Here is a 20,171-nt window from a genome sequence, read left to right as displayed (position 1 = left end):
TGCCGTCAGTATGAAGAAATTAAGCTGGTACGATGACCCCAATTAACTTTGCGGTACTTTACGTGATTATGTGCTTAAAGGGGGAGTTTACTTCAAGTTTCTTAATGTTCAATTTGTGGAAGGAGAAACTCGATAAATTATTTATAAAGTAGGCGTACGAGAAGCATGTGTAATGCTTAGCTTATAGACGAGGGAGTTATATACGCAATATATGGCAATATTAATTCGATTTAAGTGGAATTAAAACTTCTCGCATTTCGTTCAACAAGTTGCGCTTTCTTGATAAAGACCGCGATTAATAACGCGAAAATGTCAAGGATGAGCGAGCACTCAGGAAGTTACATTTGTTGGCGTACAGCAATTTCATGATTGCAATCGATTAGTATCTATAGCATCGTATTTAACACGATGATTAATCCTTCTTGTGCTTTCAATCTACTGTGTACCGCGTTATCTCAGCAATATATATTAAACAATATTTATCTATTTCATATAGTGATAAAAGAACATTGATTGCTTTTTAACAACGTCCGCTTTAGATGAGTTATAATTTGCACAGATTTCCGTTTATAATTTCATAAGCCATCTATTTGTATTTCGCATATTAACAATATAAATAAGAAAAGTTTTACACAGAAGTGTTCTATATGACGTTTGTGACACCAAATTGAATATATAAGAAGTGTATTATTTTAAAAAATTAAATTTTTTGTTTGCTTAAGTATTTATTAATTTTAATATAATTCCAAGTTTCCATATTTTTATTTTTGAAAAAAAATATTGTATAAATAATCCTTTATAAGAAAAGTTTTACACCGTTCTTCATTGATGCTGTTAATATATGTGTGTGTGTATATTTTGATTCTCTTTAAATATTCTCTGTATAACACATGGCTGATAAAATTATAAATAGAATTCTGTTTCAATTTCTGATTTGCGAATTATAGATCGTTAATGCAAACATACCTATACATCTATCCATCTATACCTTGATGGAAACATCATAAATGCACTCACGCAAATTGCTTAATATTATCTTAATCTATTTTACATTAGAATTAAATAAAATAATTTTGCGATTATGTGAATATAAACGTTAATATTAAAACAATTGTTCAATTTTTTTCGTGCATACCTACTGAATTTAATTTTATCATAAACGATGAGAGAGAGAGATTCCGAATTTTTAAAAAGCCCTACCCAATGAGCAGAAAATATTTGTTAAATGTTTTTTTAATATTTATTGTTCATTAATTGTACGTTGTACAATTGATTGTAAAAATAATATTTATTTAATGTTTGTTAATTATTTATTTTACATGAAATATTCGTTTGAAATAGCAAATGTTAATATAAACATTGTTTTAATTATTAAAAGAGGACTTAACCCATTGTTCTAATATTTATAATAATTGTTTTCAAAAATTTTTAAGAATATTTTCAAAAATATTGTCTGGTCATTGGGTATTTGCGTCTTAAATTACGGGGATGCAGAACCCGTATGTTTTTTTATCCTTGCACGTGTATGGTTATCCGTTCCATTATCATTTTCTACAGACGAAAGTAATCAATGCCGACATAGTTAAACATCGAGGTCAGCGGGGCTGGTTAGATATTGCCGATCAATATTTAGGAACGAAGAACATTAAATGAACATTATGCGGCATGTGGAAAGGGATTGCTACCTCTGACCTCCAAATAATGGCTCTAGATTATTAACAGGGCTGGGAAAATTCGATGGAAATAATAATGAACCAGCTGGTCAATCAATTTTCATTTTATACCGATTATGCAAGATACTGTTTAATAATATAAAACGGTAATATGACAGAATCGTTTAATTGATTAACTTGGTACAAATTTAGCGCGAATATGATATTTAATAAAAGAGAGAGAGAGAGAGAGAGAGAGAGAGAGAGAGAGAGAGAGAGAGAAATATAAAGATAATACCATACCGCTATTTTTTTTCAAGAATGCCCTAAAAAGTTCCAGCCGTTTAATTATTCTGTATAGATATATAGAAGAATTTTATCGTGAAAAATTCACGCAAATCGCCAGTTCTCAACCCTTCAAGCGATTGAAAATGTCCTTCGGTCGGACCCTCTTACGTCGTTTCTCGAATACATATCCGTTTTGCTATAAAATCGCGCGCATGCAGATCGTATCTTTTTAAGATTGTATCTTTTTGTTTGACACGCACATGGAAAGATAGGAAATGTTTCGAGGGCAAAAGGGGAAAAAGAGTCGCCATCTATTTTGGTGATTCATTGTTTCTAATAAAAATGTGATTATACAATAAGATATAAAAGAAGCGTTAAGTTCCTCTAACATGCAAAGTGCATTTGTATCGTGATCAAACTTGATGTCTTTTGTAAAGGATGCTGTATAAATTACGATACCGATAAAAAATAGCGTACATTTATATAGATATTATGTATAAATAGGTATTATCTCTACTTCTCTAATCCTATTTTGTACGATCATTATGAATGATGTTATTGGAAAGTATTGTAATTGCAATTTTCTGCAAAATGTTTTACAGTAATTTTTCATCCAAATTAGATTCAATCGCACATATGAAAAAGTCTATTACAGACATACAAGTGTATTATGTACATGTATATCAAGTATAAAAAATTTTAAAAAGAAACCGAAATTTCGCTCCCGTGTATTAATTTTTATTTTTATTAAGAAAACTATTATTGTACATCATCAAATCATTTCTGAAAAATTAGTTTTATACCTTTTTAATTGGAGCATTTTGTCAATTTCTATTGTCTTGTTTCTGTCTTCCAAATTTCATTGTACGAACCGAAATGAACGAATTATTGCAAGATCTTAGATCCATATGAAAGACCAATAGAGAATATTGAATATGATGAATGATATGGGAAATACTATTCTACTGCGCTTGTCGATCCACTGAGCGATCTCTTGCGGTGTCATTGTTGTGAAATTATGCAACTTGGCAAGAGTTGGTCTGCGTGGAAATGGCTTATTATTAGGCGGTGGGGTACCGCTGTCAATGGTCGTGATGCTGCCGACAGAACAAGGATCCGGATCCGGATCTTTATCCTCCTCTATTCTCACCGATGGAATGTTGATTGTGCTCGGAAAACTCTGAAATTAATACAAACGATATTACGATTTTGTCAGGGAATCTGTTCGAAATAAGCTTCAGTGATTAAGATCATTTAAAAAATAAATTTTGCGATAGATTTGAAAGTAATTTCGTTTGACATCTCATTGAAATTAAAATAAATTAAAATAAAGGTAACTGTTCTTTTCCTTGAAGAGATTGTTTTTCAGCGTACTTTACAATATTGTGAAATAATTATGAGTAATATATAATTAGAAATTATGTTTAATTAACGACTCACGTGTACGGTGAGATAATTTTGACTCGTAAAGTCTTGCTCGCTGTTCGTATTTGCGTTTTCTAATGACGACCACGATCGCGATCGTTCCAGTCCGTATGTATTTTTCTGGAATTGCTTTCGCGCTAATCGTGGCGTCAAAGTAGACTTAAGGATGTATTTGCTGTTGACTTTCTTCAACGGTACATTTTTTCTATACGTACAGATATATATGATACATTATCTCTAAGCAGTTTATATCAATTACTAGAATCTATGTAGGTATTAAAGTGAATATAAAAAAAATCTCGACGAAGAATATTACATACTTTCTTCGGTATATGGTATTAACGAAGGCGAACTCAACCATCGCCGCGAACAGAAATATCGTGCAGCCCAAAAACCAAATCTCACTTGCCTTTATGTAAGAGACCTTTGGCAACGAATTTCCCACTTTCGAGGCGAGTGTCATAAACGTCAAGATAGTGTTCGTTCCTGGAAATATATAAGTCTCGTGCGTGTTAAAAAAAAAAAAAAAAAAAAATGCACTGTATTACTGATTGTGCGAGAAAATACACAGATATTTTTACCTAAAACTATTCGCGGCGCACTCGCGTCTTGATGCAACCAGAATGATACCCAAGAAATTACTACGATTAATATAGATGGCACATAATAATCCATCATGAAGAATCCCATTTCGCGTGCTAATTTAAATGTGATACTTATTGCGCTGAAATTTCCAGCTGCAATCACATCGCGTGATAATTTTAGTAACAATATGACACTTATTAAATGAAGTCGAAACATTCAAATCGATCGACTTTTACCGAAATGGCCATAATGATATTGCCACGAGCTGTAGGATACCCCGGAGCGATTGACCCACGTATCGATGAGCTTATACTCTGTCAGATACAAATTATTCGCGATGACAATCGGATCCTTGTCCCAGTCCAACACCATTTCATTCACATTATGAGTCCCTAAAGTAGGGAAAAAAATTATTCGCTTTGTTCGTGCAAGGCATAATTTAGCACGTACATCGCAGAGTGCTAAAGTTGACACGATGCTTTTTTGCTAGTTGGCAAAGTAAAACTAGAACGTTTTAACTTAACTAACATGTGCCTGACTAAAGAAAGTAAATTGGTTTACTCTAGCATTTTTAAGTAGCACTATTGTTTTTTTATACTATTAGCCTAGTAATATACTACATAAGTTATATACTAGTTAAGGTAACAAAAAAATATCGTGTAAATCATGCAATCGCAGCTTACAGCTTTCGAAAACCAGCGGACATTCTTGCACGTCAAACGGGAATTTTTCCAGATGGAGGCCGCAATTAAGTGTCGCTTCCAATCTGAAATTCAAGTGATTTCTTTTCGTAATTAATCTCTATTTCTGTTTAGTAATTTAGAAAATTTATATCAAAGTGACATAAAATAGAGGAAATCAAAATTAATTTAATTACTCGATTTCATCTAACCATAAAAGATCCGTGATTCTCTCTTCGAGATTAAATATCACTGAATACCTCGTATTCAAAATAACCACGCCGTGAGGGTTGATGGAGATGAGCAGGTCCTTGACGCCGCTACCCATCACTGCTGAAGTACGTTCATTCGCAACGTATACAGTAGGCGTCCAGATCAGAGCGTGAGCGTTTTGACCACCGTAAATTTGAGTCATGTAAGGAGCTATGTCCGAAAATTTCAGTCGTTTATCAAGATATCGGAATTGCAGCATCAGATGCACGTCAAATTGCTGCAATGTATCATTTATTCTGTCTTTATTATTGATCCTCGCGCGGTGATACTTATATATTAGACATTATCTGTGTGTAAGATATAAGATATGAATAATTGTGCAAGTATACCAGAGTTTTGGCCATGTTGGACTTTATTGTGTAGACGAAGGCTTTCGTGTAAATCCTGATCGGGTCTGTAGCGTTAATCACTCCCGGTGGCCTGACCATTTTATCGTAACGACATTCGTTCGCCAATTCTTGCAAAAGTTCCGTTTGCGTCATGGAACTACTGAACGATGGGCAATTTCCCGATCTGTAATAAATGCCGAGTTTTCTTCAAACGCGCGTGAAATGTCAACTTTATTTTTAGAAACTATTAGATATACATTTCAGGCCGAAAGACGTGCTTTCTCACAATTGCGATTTTAATTCTCGAATAAAATATAAAATTCTCTAATAAAAATTCGCAGAAGTTCAAGTATTGTAGCAGAAAAATGACAATCTCGATAAATTGAATATTGTCGCTAAGTAGCTTGAGATTTCTTTAAAAATTACTCAAAGAAAGGAGATACCTAAAGGAAAAAGTAAATTCACGTAATCGAAGATACTTAGAATATAAAAATAAATTAAGTTCTTAAATATATCCTTTTTCAAAAAGGATATATTTAAGAAAAAATTGATAACATTTTAAATATTTATTTGGACTAATAAAGAGTATATATAAAGGCTTGCACGCGTGATACTTAATGCAGTAATTGTAGCGAAACATTTGTTATTGAAGGAAAATGGTTTAAATTAATATTCTAGACCTCATCTCTTCGCGCGTCTGTTTTCGATGTATTGTATTTTTGTTCATTTGTTCTTTGTAATGTAAATGACATATTCTAGATGACATTAGTTATAGATAATTGCGCAACGAAACAAATTTTCTTGTCATTTCATACGCATGTGACTTGCTCACGAGAATCGAGGATTTTATAGTTTAAAATCGATTAATTGTAAATTACAAATTCTAACAATAAGTTATGAAAGTTCAACTGTGAAATTCTATATCTAATTCAATTCTATATCAAAATTTAATCTATATTAAAATTTTTGTTTTTCACAATTATGCGTTGATTCACATGACTGGGATTTTTGCAAAAATTATTGAACGCTCCGAGTGTACACATGCTTCATTTGTAAGAGATCTCACAAAAGAACGCCGCCGACTTTTATTAAGTTCTTATCTCATACTCTGTATGCTACCTGAATTTACAACGTTAAATATCTTCACCAAACATCTTGTTTATATAAGATACCAGCATATTTACGTGTCCCTATAGAATTATATGTACCGATCGAGATTAGGATTAAAACTCTCTCTGACGTTATACCGTGTCGCATGATATGCAAAGTGTCACAAGGCATGCTGAGCGATAAACATTTGTCTAGGTAGTTCCAGTTACCGAAAAATAATCAAGGACAAATCGATTATGAATCAGAGTGTTTTTGAAAATCTCTAAAAATTCTAAAAATATTTTCTCATAGATCTGAGAGATGCTCTTTATCAATTTTATAATTTATTTCGCGTGTACCTTATATATATATACAAGATGCTTCGTTTAATTTTATTATTTGAAATATTTTTCTTCTTAATTATTTCTTATTAAGAATACAAAAAATATGTTTTGGATCGAAATTATTTTAATCTAAAAAAAGCTCTTTATAATATAAGTTTGTTGTAGAAGTCGGCTTTGAGATTTAAAAGTCGCTTTTACCTATTTTAAGTGAAATCATATAATTTAACTTTCATTTTATGTATACAAAGAGATTAAATATAAAATATTTTTTAAAGTAGTTTCACTCTTCAATAATTTTTTAATACTTTTATACACAGAATATGACTCTCTAAAAGAATCGATTAATATTGCAAAAAAAGTATGTTAAATATAAGAGGTTCCTTTAGGAACAGACTTTAATCTGAGATATTTTATATATTTTTAATAGCAACGAAGATATTTAAAAAAAAAAAATGATTAAGTTAAATAACATATTCTGCACATTTCACGTTTATAATATAGACGTTATTTTCCATAGATTTCTACTCGATTGATCTCTTTTATATTTTTAATTGACAATTTTGTTTCTCTTAAGATATTTAGATTTAGAGCAAATAAGTCACGAAGCAAACGTAATAATGATAAGGTTCGCGATGAAGAGTGAAAAAGATTAATGAAAGGGCAAAAGTTAAATTTGAATACCGATATTTGAACAAGTGTGAATCCGATACGTTGTTTGTTTTCTGTCGAAACAAGACGAGCTCTCTCGCGTGCGTGCAAAAACGCAGGATAGTTCCCGACAAGTATTTTGTTAACAACTTTTCTTAAATTTGTCTTTTCAAATTATAACGAGAATTTTTGCGTCGTAATAAAAACGCTCTCTCGCTACGGAATAATTTGTTAATTCGTTAATGATATTGATGATTTGTCGCACTTGCGAGAACCCCGAAGGTCGAATGTTATGCGCTAATAAGTTTGAAAGCAGCTATAAAATTTCACAAGGCTAAAAATAATATTACGCGAATTTTACCTTATGACGCCATATTTCCTTGTGAACTAATATATGAACGCGTTAAGACATCTTCAGGCTTACATAAAGGATATATTATTCGCGAGAAACAAGAATAAAAAAAAATGAATGGCATTAACGTATTTTCATTTTTCTCTTCGTTTTGCGTTATTTTATAATGTGTAAGACCCTTCAAATAACGATGACAGCGGCAGCATGCGCTGCGAGCAAGTAAACTTTGCGGTTTTGCAAAATTTATGAAGCATATATTTTGTAAGAATCACTAACAACGTGACATTATCCAAGAGCTACTCCACATGCAGCAAATTATCATCGTCTTTTGCAAAAGTTTCAATTATTTATTAAGATTCTGTTATTATTTATATCAGTCAGCATAGGAAAAGCGCTCTCTTCATAAACGTTGAAATATTTTTTATCTGAACATATATTATATAATGTATTAAAATATATTATCTGAACATATATTATATATTATATAATGTTGAGATGTGTATTTTATATATTATGTATATTGTATATATTATATATATTTAAATCTCCCCTAGCGTTCGCATATTTATCTAGTGACTGAGAGACTGAGGGATTATTAAATCCCTTGCGTTGGAATCACATTTCTCAGACTTTATTGCGAATCGAAGATATCAAACACGTCTCAAGCACGTGGTCAACCGGTCATAACTTTATGATGAATTAACCACGTACATGAGACGTTGATATCTTTGGTTCGCGAAAAGTACAACGTCTGGGAAAAAGTGATTTTAATACAAAGGGCTAATGTATATATATCTAATATATATATATATATATATATATATATATATATATATATATATATATATATATATATCATATTATGAAAATATATATCTCCATATATTTTTGACATGCGACTTGAACAGCACGCGTTTCACATTTACCTTCGGTTACATGATTCGATAGCATGATATATTTTAGCTTTCTTTCATTTTTTTTTATATTATTAATTAAATGAAGCGTCCGGCTTACACTGTCGTCGCGTTCACGAACGATGGTAATCGCGACAGATGAACGAAGAACGTCAGAACGAAGACCCTTCCTCCGAGAGTCATTTTAAAATTTCCTTCGTCACTTAACTGTACAACTAATGAATTCTGACTGATCTTTCCTTGTAGCTCGCAAGTGTACTTGGGTGAGCAAATTTGTTGAAAACCAGACGCCCAGACAAACCTCACTCCCACTCTCTCATAGTGCTCCTTCAGACTCGTTTGAAGCACACACATATTCTTTGAGAAAATGTGTGAGATCAACACACATACATACATACATTTATTATGTATTTAAGGCTTATAATGTTGTATAGACTCTTGCACTTATCCGTAGTCATTGTGTAATTGCTGTCTAACATAATGCATTAATTTAAAAGCGCGACTTTAATATCAGATATCGTTAAACGCTTACTGCTTCCCAGAACAATCCATCTAATGCGTGATTGTTTACTCATGTTGTAGAAAAATGCTACAAGTTCAATATAATGAACTTGATGATGATTCATGATTCATATTTTTATGTAATTCAATTTTTCTTATCTCCCTTCTGAACTTGTAAGTTTTATCACGATACGATTACGCGTGCAGATATATACGTCTTGTATTTATTTTCACTTTGAGCACTATTATTATACAGTTTACTGTAAAAGTAATATTCGCTTAAAAATATAATTTGTAATCATATTTGTAATCACATTTGTAATCACATTTGTAATCATAAATAATGATCTAATAAAAAATCAGTCAACATCTATATATATATATATAAAATAAAAGCTAAAAATGTAAAAAAACGAAAGTTGTACAATTTATTCTTACATATACTTATGTAATATTATATATATGTATATATATAAAATATACAACATATATAATATATGTACACATAACTTATTTAATATCAATTGATATAATATCAGGTTTCATACGATTAACAGTATATGTTAATAAATGAAGGTCTTGCAAAAGTTTTGTTAATCTTTTAAAGTGTCTATCAGTATAAGGTATCATAGTTTCTAGAGTGGAAGATAAACCTGGTATCTGTAGTTCCTGAGTCCCGATTTCTGCCATTAGGACATTTATAACTATCTAAAAATCATAACAAGGCAAGAAAGTATAAAGAGACGCACGTATACACATGTATGTATGTATATTGCGTTTCGTCAAAGATTTTAAAAATCAATTATAATTTTAATTAATTAATTACGTCTGTTAATAATTAAAAAATTTTAAATTTTGAATTATTAAATAACTGAACTATTAAATCATATTATACCTGAGCAGCATGTGAATTCCGGCTGTTTGTATTCCACGTAATTGCGCATCTGAGTAATGCTTCCTTACGAGCTGGTTTTAATTTCTTTATTATTTCTGCAAGCTCATTATTTCGTTTCTGCATTATAGCTGTCATAAAAAAATATATTTTATATATCAAATATAAAAGATAAAAAATACACAGATTAAGTATATAAAAAAATATCCATACTTGTATGCAATACAAAAAATTTAAATAGTTTAAAAAGATTAATATAATAAAGTTATGTTATCTTGAATAATATAAAATACATATACACATATACGTTATATATATATATTATATATGATAATATAAAATGTTATAAATAATATAAAAATGTGCATTTATATCACTTCTATATCATCCAATATCAACATCACAACATTAAAGATATCAGGCAAATGATATATTAATCGCTATTCAATACAAGCAGTTGTACCTTCTATAATTTTAAGAACTTGCAATGGTCGTTCCATTCTTAGAGCCAATCGCAGCGCAGCTTGAAGCTCTTCAGCCTTCAGTAAATTGGCCAACTTTTGCTCCTCAAACACGAGCCGCTCTTGTTCCTGTGCAACTCGCACTTTCTTCTCTTCAGTAACATCCCTCCAAATGACTAGCAATGAGTCGCTACCTCCGCTGATGATGTGTTTCTCATCTTTAGCAACTACTCAAGAAGACATTACATATATATTTTTAACAATATCAGTTGTACGACAAAATATTCTCGCGCGCGTCGATCAGATATAGACTTACCTACAAGGGTCCAAACGTGACTCTCGTGTTGGTCTAAAGTAGACACACACTCGGACGTTTTGATATTCCATAATTTCAGAAGACCATCTCCGCCTGACGTAATTAGCTGCATACCGTGCGACAGAAATTCTCCTCTTAAGACGGAGGATTCGTGCCCTTCAAAGGTCTGCAATAAGAACAAGAATCAAGATATAATAAAATTTACAAGTGCAAAATTTATTTCTCTTCTTTTACCTTCAGACAATTGAGTTCTGTCAACGACCATAATTTCATTGTACAATCGGCGGATGTTGTTAAGAGTACTTGATCAACTGGCGAGAACCGAACGCACCATATGCCTCTTCGATGACCATGAAACACCCCAAGCAATTGCAAATCCTCAGCAGACCATAGCTATGAATACAATTATATTATTTTTAAAATGTCACACGTATCATTTTAAAATCTTTTATGCACATATATAAGCAAGTTTATTGCAATGATACCTTAGCAGTCTTATCTTGTGACGCTGTAGCAATCAGTTTATCATTCGGCGAAATAGTTACGCAATTCATCTCTTTTTGATGTGCCAATATCGTGTGGCTCGTGTTTAATAACAAATCTTGCTCTGTAAATATCATTAATTATTTCACATTTATCTTATCCTTTATTTTACACATATATACACATATGTACACACACACACATACACACCCACACACACACACACACATATATATATTCTTTCTAACACACCATGTGATTCAAGATTATCAGGTAACTCCCATAGTTTTAGGCATGAATCTTGAGCAACAGTTGTAAAGAATTTAGTCGATATTTGAGATATAGCAACAGAACTGATTGATGCTGTATGCCTAATGGCATGCGCAATGCAAGACATTCTTGTTGTCTCTGTATCAAATAGCCATACTCGAACACTGTTATCCTATAAATAATAATTTGTATATATAAAAGTGTCAGTTATATTATTATTATTATCATTAAAGATCGATACCTTAGCTGAAGATATGAGCAAATTTACATTCGCCGGAGTCGTAGCTAAGGCCAAAACACTATCACTATGCCCACATAATAATTGACAATTCATAGATGCAATATCGTACAGTTTTATATCGCAACTGTTAGTCGCGAGCGCGATGTGACTGTCATTAGCTCCAAGATACGCAATGTCTAGAATTTCGTCGCTGTAACCTATCAACTGCCATGATTCAGATGTATTAATATCTATACAAAATTATTTTAGATAGAATTTATGATGTAAAGCACACCAACCTGCTTCTTGCATTCGAACAAGTTCAATGAATGGATGATAATATTATGATCAACAGATATCACTGCAAAAATATTATGGGTGCTGTTGTAAAGTAAATGGGTGATCGATAAACTCCCTTGTTCCTTGGCTGGTGATAGTAAAGAATTATCTTGCGTATAAATCAACTTGCCTGCCGTCATTTCCCAGATTTTAACAACACCTAAAAAAACTTTTATGTTAAATTGCATGCTCTTTTATTACTTATGCATTGATGTGTTAAATCATATTTGAATTGTTAGCATACCTTTCTCACCAGCCGAAGCAACATATATATCATCGCTTTTACATAATTTAATAAATCCTGGCAAAGACTTGTGTGGTATTATAAATGCTCCTTCTATTACTTCATATACTGGTAAAACACGTATTGATGTTCCAGATGATATGTCCCACAAGATCAGCACTTTATCTCTTCCCGAACTGTGCATATAAGATTATTAGTTTTATAATAATTTTACTTGCATAATATGTTTCAAAGTTTTTTTCTTACCTAACTAAATATTTTCCATTTTCGTGGAAACTAAGAGACGTAACTCTACTAAAATGTTCAGATAAATATATCTTTTGCTGTCCAGTATTGATATCCCAAGCATGAATAATCCCTTTGCTGTCACCAGCGCCAAAAAGAAGTTGTTTTGTAACATCTGGATGAAATTCCAATACACTACATGTAATAAAAATATTGATATTAATTCTGATTATTAAACATTTTGAAATGGAGCATTATTTCATATAAATATCTAATTACCTAGTTACTCCCTGCAGTCCTTTAAAATGATGTGTGCAAGTGTGATGTTGCAAATTCCACAATCTGACAGCACTATCACTTCCACCAGATGCCATTAAGGCATTATTATTTGAGAAAGTTATTTGTGTTACAGGTCCTTTATGGAGAGATTTCCATAACTTTGTCAATTTATTAGCTGTAAATGATAAGAAAAATAAAATAAGAGTTAGAGTTTTAAGAATATAATATACTCAAGCTTGATCTAAAATAAATATTAAATTTAAATTTGAACTATTACTTTTCCAATCCCATAATTTAAACAGCCCACTTTTGTGATGAGTGACTAAGCTTGTATCATCGTTACCAAGAGCAAAACAATTTATTGTATCCTCCTGTTGATTAGCTCCTACCTCACCCAATGACGATATCACAGAGCTTGTGCTCACAGATAGTATTGAAATGATGCTTCCTTTCTGGCAGAATAAATACTCCGCATCTGCACTCCACTGCAATGAAAAGATTATGTTATGCATGCAACAAAATAAATAAATGCTTTCAGAAACCTACTTGTACATTGCCACCAGTATAAAATGCTCCATGCTTGCATTCCACTTCAAATCTATAATATATATAAATAAATAAATATACATAACAATCATTATCAAATAGAGCACATAGAAAAACTATAAAAAGGAAATTGAAATATATGTATACGTATATTTTTACGATATCTCGGAATAAAATAATACTTACGCTTCTTTAATATTCATTTTTGATGTTATTCAAAAATATGTATGCATGTACTAACAAGCACGTGTTGCATTCCGAACAATCCAAACTCTCTCTAGAGTCTAGAGTAACAGCTGACTTGTAGCTTGTAGCTGTGTATCTTTCTTGAATGAACAATTGATCGAATATCGCATGAAGAATTTCCAGGGTTTCCCGACATTTCTTAGTGAGCCCCACAAATTCCCCATTCGTTAACCAATCAAATCATTCCACGCATGTGCATTGTGTACGACGCTTAAAGATTAGAGTAAATTGATATAAACGGGCACAAATTTATTTTGATCGTCGTCGAATGTAATCAAATATAATCGTCGACTGATACATTGCATTGTATGATATTTTAATAACATTCCAATAATTCCATGATTATCCAGTTGACATTCCTCTTTTACCATAAGTCACAATGCTCGTGAATAGTGCAATTTTATTTTATTTATTATTTATATATTCTGCTTTTGGTGGTCTAGAAGAAGAGCATGGAGTAAAATACGCCAACAAGTGTGAAGGTTTTTATTCTTTAATTTGAAGTAGTTCTTTTTTAAAAAAAATGTAGGAAATTGTAAATATTATATTGTGGACTTAATATTGAAAGATTATTTATAAACTTCTATTCAACACACAATTGCAAATAATAATAACGATTATATTAGTTGAAATTAACAATAACTTTCTGTTACACAGTATGCAAAGTTTTAGCTGTAGAACTCGAAGCTAGATTAGATGAAACCGGAAAAACACATGAGGTATTAGAGATAGGATATTCAGTAGATGATATCGTACCAAAAAAGAAAAAAGATTACAAGAAATCGTAAGTATTTCATAATAAGTTGAGAGAATATATGAAAGATTATTCAGATAAAAAATTTATAAACTTGTTTCTTTCTAGAGAGTTAAGACTACTAGAAACTATGGAAAATGTTTGCGAGCGTATATTGGAATACAATATACATAAAGAACGTTCAGATAGCACAAGATTTGCAAAAGGAATGAGTCAAACATTCACGACACTACATGGTCTTGTGTAAGATATTTTAATATAGTATGATATGGAATAATTTGGAAATTAATAAATGGATGATTATAGGAATAAGGGAGTCAAAGTCGAATTGGGCATTCCCTACGAATTATGGGACAAGCCTTCTGTTGAGATAACGACTCTAAAAACACAGTGTGAAGATTTGCTGGAGAGTCATGAAGCTGACATCGAAGATTGGTATCATAATTATCAGGGAAAGATTCCTTTAATTAGGTAATATCCTCTATTTGATATATTTAATTTAATAATAAATAATATTTATATAATTAGTATTAATATTGTTTGTTGTTTATTCAGATATTTATGTTCTGATCGTGCACTGAAAGAACAAAATAATTCTTGCCTGTACGAGAAAGGGGACACTGGGAAAGATCTCAGAAAACAGGAAAAAAAGAAAAAAAAGGAATCAAATAATAAAGAAATTAAGAATGATAAGTATCAGGAAACGAAAGAGGAATTGTAAAACTACAGAAATAAACTGCATCAACAAATACTTTCACATAGATATCTTATTAGTAGACCGAAGATAATGTGATTCTATATCGAGAAATGTGGCATATAATAGAGACTGCAATATTATATATAAAGATAATCTTTGTAAATATTAATATAAAATTGCTTTTACTTAAATATATATATGTGCCATATATATTTATTGTATCGTTAGAAATTTTTTGTAATAAATTTCTTTTATATTTCTCCTAAAATACTCGCTTATATGACTGTGTAAATGCTAATTTAGCTAATATCTGTATATATATTTAAATATTTTTAGAAATATCGTTTTTTTTTTAATATCAATGTACTAAGAGGAATATATACAACTTTTGGGGACAAAAGAGCCATAAAAAGGCAATATTAATCATAACTTATCTTAATTGTACGATATATTATTTATAGATAAAATACATACTTTATAGCACAAGCTTGTTATTTCATTTTAAGATGATTTATCTTTATTTCTAAACGGAGGTGGTATCCATTTCGGTTTACCACGAAGCTCTCTCAAGCGTTGGTATTCCTCTTTGAAATCTTTATGCTCGTCCCTGAAGAGACCGTAATTGCGTAGATGGGTCATCAATTGTTCCGTTTGCTCGTATCTTGGATAATATTGCACGATCTCCGGTCGTTTATTGACCGGTTTCTCGCTGAAGAGCTGCACGACTTTCATCGATTTTTGTTTAGTCGGTTTGACCACTTCTCCGAAAATTCGATTACTCAGGCGATTCATACGCATGGCATAATTAGTACCCACATTTGCCAAATTCACGTATTTATTCATCCTTCAATTCGCTCGATCGAAAATATTAATCTTCTTTTTCTCCAAATCTACGAGAATGGTTAATAGGGTTAGGATTTATATACAGATTAGAACGAGCTTTATAAAGTTCAAGACGCGAATGACAAAGCTTAGTTTCGAAAGAAAACAATATCCTTAATTGTCTATCTTACTTTTTGTATTCCATAAATATACAAACAATTATTATTCTAAAGTCTCGAATAAAGGATAAGAAAAATATCATCCATACGATATGACAACTCGAAGTGAGAGCGAGAGCGAGAGAGAGAGAGAGAGAGAGAGAGAGAGAGAGAGAGAGAGAGAGAGAGAGAGAGAGAGAGCACATATCAACGACATACGTAAAAAACGATACATTGTAACGGAATGCTTAAGAGATAAACAAACACAGAAGAAAACTAAAAACATCTCTAACTTTCTCAAAAATTCCACACACCTGTTTTTGCGACGTATAGCGCGTTGTTATTGACATAGCAGTCACCTTCAGTGTAGCGTGTAGCCAGAAACAGGCCCGCGGCTCACGGCTCAACAATGGAGGGGATAACGCACACAAGCGCGAACCGCGTACATGTGCGCTCTGCGCTTCGGTGACTCACCTTGTCGTCATTCGCGCGACGAGATTCGAGCGGAAAGGTAGCAAGCAGCGTATCCTGCTCCTCGTTCGAAACGTCACACGGTATCGTTAAGGCCGGTTCTACAATAAGTCGTATGACGTTAGCCGTAAGCAAATTGACCAACCACAGTCAATTTCTTTTTCGAATTATGGACTGTGATTGGTCAATCTCCTTACGATTAACGACATACGACTTATCGTAGAACCGGCCTTAAAATACGATCGTTTCGTATTACTATTAGCGTATAATATATTTAATTCGCGCTTTGAATTTCTCGGCTATTTAAGTGTATTAGCGTGTCTGGCATTTTTGTCATTTTTATTTCATGTCCAAAGATTTTGAGAGCACGTAAAATATATACATATGGATCGTCGAATGATTAAAGTAGTGATATGATGTATCTGTTTATCAATAATACGTGTATTTTACCAAAAATTTCATAGTAGAAAACTATTCTTTTCATATAAAATATATATCTTCGGCACATATATATACAAAATTTGATTATCGAATGGTCTATCGCACTTTAATTATAGTCGTTGACTCGACTCGCGTAGTATCGCGTGGAATTCAAGTGAAGTTGTCGATGTTTCGTTTTTCAATCTTTCGTTCGTTATAACGAAATATTACGAATCGACTCCGCATCGAGGGACGTTGCGACGCGTTTAATTAAGTAAGTAAGATTGTATTTAATCGCGTGTTTTTATATTTATTAATAACAGAAGTAGTACTCTCTGTGTCGTGATGAATAATTCGTGAATTTGTTCGCGAAAATATATTTGATTAATAACGGATCGTATCTTTCGCGTGCGAATCTTTGCATTGTATACTCATTACAAGATAATAAAATGCACGTTGAAAGAGTGCGATTGTCATATTCTAATAATTATCACATGCGCGATTGTAATTAATCAGGCTTTCGCGCGAGTGAAAGAGAGCAACAAAGGACAAAGAAACAAAGAGAGGAGGAGGAGGCTCGGGGAGGCAACGAGCAACGGCGGAGCAACCCTTAAGTAAGCATATTAATCTGTAATTAATTTAATATTTGTTATGATTGCAATTAATAGTTTGCGATAATAATTTTATATTATTGTGAAATATATAAGGTATGTAAAATACTCTTCATGTTACAGAGATTTTATTTTATTTTTTAAATATTTAAGAGAATATTTTTACAATAATATTAATATTTTTATAAAATGTTTTAATATTGTATTTAAAAGAATTATATTATACAATAATTTATGTAAAAATTATACTATTATTTATTATATATTTTATAAAATATATATCTAAAAATTTTTTCTTTTAATTATATAATTTTTTTCTATTAAATCTTCGTTTAAAAGTTGAATAAAAGAAATTCAATTATACACAATATTTTGTAAAATATTTATCATGGATATTGCTTATATATAATTAAGATATTTCTTTTTTAAAGGTTACAACGTGTTGTATACTACAACTCCGCTGTTGCGCATCGTGCCGGTGAGTTTTAAATTATTTTTAGAAAGAGAAAAAAAAATTTGCATCAAATCATTTGCATCAATGTATTTCGATCTAACATAAATAGTGCCCTGACTCTTGGCGAATTTTTTCTTTACGGTAGTTCCTTAAAATCATAAAGAACACTACAATAATCACGCATTTTTAATAAAAAATACAAGGAAAATTTTACAAGAGAAATTTTTAGTCGTGCATACGGATGCACAAGCGAGAAATTTAATATAAAGTTTTGTGTCTTATAAAAAACTTTGTTTTAGATTTTATCTGTTATTAAATTATATTTTTTCTTCTTTTTGCAAGATATTTTAATTAAAGGAGAGACAGAGAGAAAGAGAGAGAGAGAGAGAGAAATGCAATTTTAATATATAATTACAAAATATTTTTGGCACAATACATAATACCTTTAATAAATAATATAATAGACAATAAAAATATATATAATTTTTATTTAATAATTATATTTTATTAATACATACGAAAAAAATACGAAAGCAAGAATAAATATTCTATCAATGAAAATGTTTTTGAAACAAATAGATTTCTATACGTATGAAAATAAGATGGTTTTTACGAAAATAAAATAAGCTTTTTAAATTAATGAAATTACACTGTGTAATTCTATATATTTAAAAGTCAGTCAGAAGATACGTATTCACATTAGATTAAGTTCAATATATGTTTGTTAGTGAGCGCATGTAAACGCACTGACGACGATTGATGATATTGGCGGAGAAATGATCGTTAAATTAGATTGTCCAGATTTTTCGAGGCTTCCGTAAGCGAATTGAAACCCGCTAACGGATACCTCGCCGCAGAATTTCTCCGTCCTCCGTCAAGGTGAGTACCGTATTTAAAGTTGTGTGTTCCGTTATATATTTTTCATAACTTTTAGCTAATCAAATAGCTGCGATTGCAAATCGACCTGATAAAATAATAATTACTATTATATCATCAATTTTAAATTAAACATAAAAACTTGAAAATTGTATGCTAAACATCTGCGTTTTGCGAATATTTAACATAAATACGATAATCGTGTCGCATAGAAATGCGAAATTTTATTTTATTATTATTGCTTTGCGTGTACTAGATCGCACGTTACAGTGACATTTGAACTTTTAATCTGGAATGCAATTATATATTGCCTTCCTTCAAAAATTACCCTGTACGTCTAGGATAAATAAATAACACGCGTCAAATTATAATATATTGTGATCTTAAATGGAATAACAGTTTAATTTTATTTACTTTTATTTAATTAATACAACACGACGAAAGAAACGAAATCTTCTATTAAACAATCAAGAATTTTTTTATTATTCTTCAATTTTGCTGAACTTAAATACGTACATATAAGGTAAAATGTTGAAAATAAGAAGCATTATTTTTTGTTGCAAGAAGTTATATTAAATGCAATTAAATTTTATTATATTCACATAATATTTTATCCAGGAAAATTTTTATAACAAGATCCCGAATGTAGCTCTAAATTAACGGAATCGTTAATCATGTGATACACTGGGAGTCTTAACGAGAATGTTGCGATAACTTGTTCATTTTAATTAAATTGTTCAAATTCATAAGTATTATATTTTCTGTGTTGGGTCATGGGGGCATATCTATAGAATTTTATAGAATTTATCTGTTTGTAAAATATTTTATTTTATATATAATATAATGTAATGTATATAATATGATTTCTTTTCCCGCCTAAATTTTCGAAAATTTTGCGTATTTTCATGTTTTCTATAAATGTTCTTTTTTTTCTAAATTTTTAATTCGGCGAAATGTTATGTAATAAACGTAAACATTTATAATCTCTTCTTGAACTTTTAACACCAATTAACTGAAAATCAGATCTCAAATTAAATTTTTGATTAAATTGGAGATTACCTGAAATTAATCGGAAACTGTTATTACTGAAAATATCTTTATATAAATCTTATTTAAATTCTTTAAATAAAATAAAATATATTTTAATATATTAATTCGAACAGATCAAAATATTTTACAAAATATTAAACAGATAATAAGCATCATTATTTTAAATATCTATTATATTATGAATGTATTCTTATTAAAATATTAAGCTCACAAAACATTCCATTAAAAAAACAAATTAGACTTCGCCGTCTACGATA

General features: G+C 30.9%; 5 protein-coding genes across 7 annotated transcripts; 1 reads left to right on the top strand and 4 right to left on the bottom strand.

Annotated features, from left to right (window-relative positions):
• Positions 1-1,258: 1,258 nt before the first annotated feature.
• Positions 1,259-4,170, bottom strand: LOC138935579 (pH-sensitive chloride channel 2-like). Its single transcript, XM_070300255.1, has 4 exons — positions 3,947-4,170; positions 3,686-3,851; positions 3,381-3,570; positions 1,259-3,120 (listed from the first exon to the last, which is right to left on the bottom strand). The coding sequence occupies exons 1-4, from the start codon at positions 4,164-4,166 to the stop codon at positions 2,839-2,841; spliced, it is 858 nt and encodes a 285-aa protein (XP_070156356.1). The 5' UTR covers positions 4,167-4,170; the 3' UTR covers positions 1,259-2,838.
• LOC138935778 (pH-sensitive chloride channel 2-like) lies at positions 4,167-5,385 on the bottom strand. Its single transcript, XM_070300611.1, has 4 exons — positions 5,233-5,385; positions 4,828-5,120; positions 4,634-4,716; positions 4,167-4,342 (listed from the first exon to the last, which is right to left on the bottom strand). The coding sequence occupies exons 1-4, from the start codon at positions 5,383-5,385 to the stop codon at positions 4,167-4,169; spliced, it is 705 nt and encodes a 234-aa protein (XP_070156712.1).
• On the bottom strand, positions 5,299-13,727 carry LOC138935578 (transducin beta-like protein 3). Of its 2 annotated transcripts, none has more exons than XM_070300253.1 (15): positions 13,542-13,727; positions 13,356-13,407; positions 13,087-13,294; positions 12,810-12,984; positions 12,552-12,725; positions 12,306-12,481; positions 12,022-12,221; positions 11,744-11,947; positions 11,485-11,674; positions 11,235-11,356; positions 10,984-11,142; positions 10,750-10,915; positions 10,436-10,660; positions 9,976-10,103; positions 5,299-5,416 (listed from the first exon to the last, which is right to left on the bottom strand). In XM_070300253.1, the coding sequence occupies exons 1-15, from the start codon at positions 13,556-13,558 to the stop codon at positions 5,390-5,392; spliced, it is 2,223 nt and encodes a 740-aa protein (XP_070156354.1). In that variant the 5' UTR covers positions 13,559-13,727; the 3' UTR covers positions 5,299-5,389. The 2 variants fall into 2 exon arrangements, with proteins under 2 accessions (XP_070156354.1, XP_070156353.1); XM_070300252.1 differs by lacking the exon at positions 5,299-5,416 and adding an exon at positions 9,453-9,788 and having other exon boundaries at positions 13,542-13,726.
• Positions 13,728-13,851: 124 nt separating this feature from the next.
• Cnpyb (protein canopy b) lies at positions 13,852-15,320 on the top strand. Its single transcript, XM_070300174.1, has 5 exons — positions 13,852-14,083; positions 14,259-14,385; positions 14,464-14,598; positions 14,662-14,826; positions 14,911-15,320. Exons 1-5 carry the CDS (start codon positions 13,981-13,983, stop codon positions 15,074-15,076), a joined length of 696 nt encoding a protein of 231 aa, XP_070156275.1. The 5' UTR covers positions 13,852-13,980; the 3' UTR covers positions 15,077-15,320.
• Positions 15,321-15,482: 162 nt separating this feature from the next.
• On the bottom strand, positions 15,483-16,523 carry Mrps33 (mitochondrial ribosomal protein S33). 2 transcript variants are annotated; one of them, XM_070300175.1, is made up of 2 exons: positions 16,347-16,523; positions 15,483-15,942 (listed from the first exon to the last, which is right to left on the bottom strand). In XM_070300175.1, the coding sequence occupies exon 2, from the start codon at positions 15,893-15,895 to the stop codon at positions 15,554-15,556; it is 342 nt and encodes a 113-aa protein (XP_070156276.1). In that variant the 5' UTR covers positions 15,896-15,942; positions 16,347-16,523; the 3' UTR covers positions 15,483-15,553. The 2 variants fall into 2 exon arrangements, with proteins under 2 accessions (XP_070156276.1, XP_070156277.1); XM_070300176.1 differs by lacking the exon at positions 16,347-16,523 and adding an exon at positions 16,066-16,171.
• Positions 16,524-20,171: the final 3,648 nt, after the last annotated feature.

This window comes from Polyergus mexicanus, unplaced genomic scaffold (genome assembly GCF_030449975.1).
Source record: "Polyergus mexicanus isolate NDT 795.1 unplaced genomic scaffold, iyPolMexi1.0 SCAF_8, whole genome shotgun sequence".
NCBI lineage: Eukaryota > Metazoa > Arthropoda > Insecta > Hymenoptera > Formicidae > Polyergus > Polyergus mexicanus.
The sequence above is the reverse complement of the archived record's forward strand: the minus strand, read 5'-3'. Positions and strand labels throughout refer to the sequence as shown.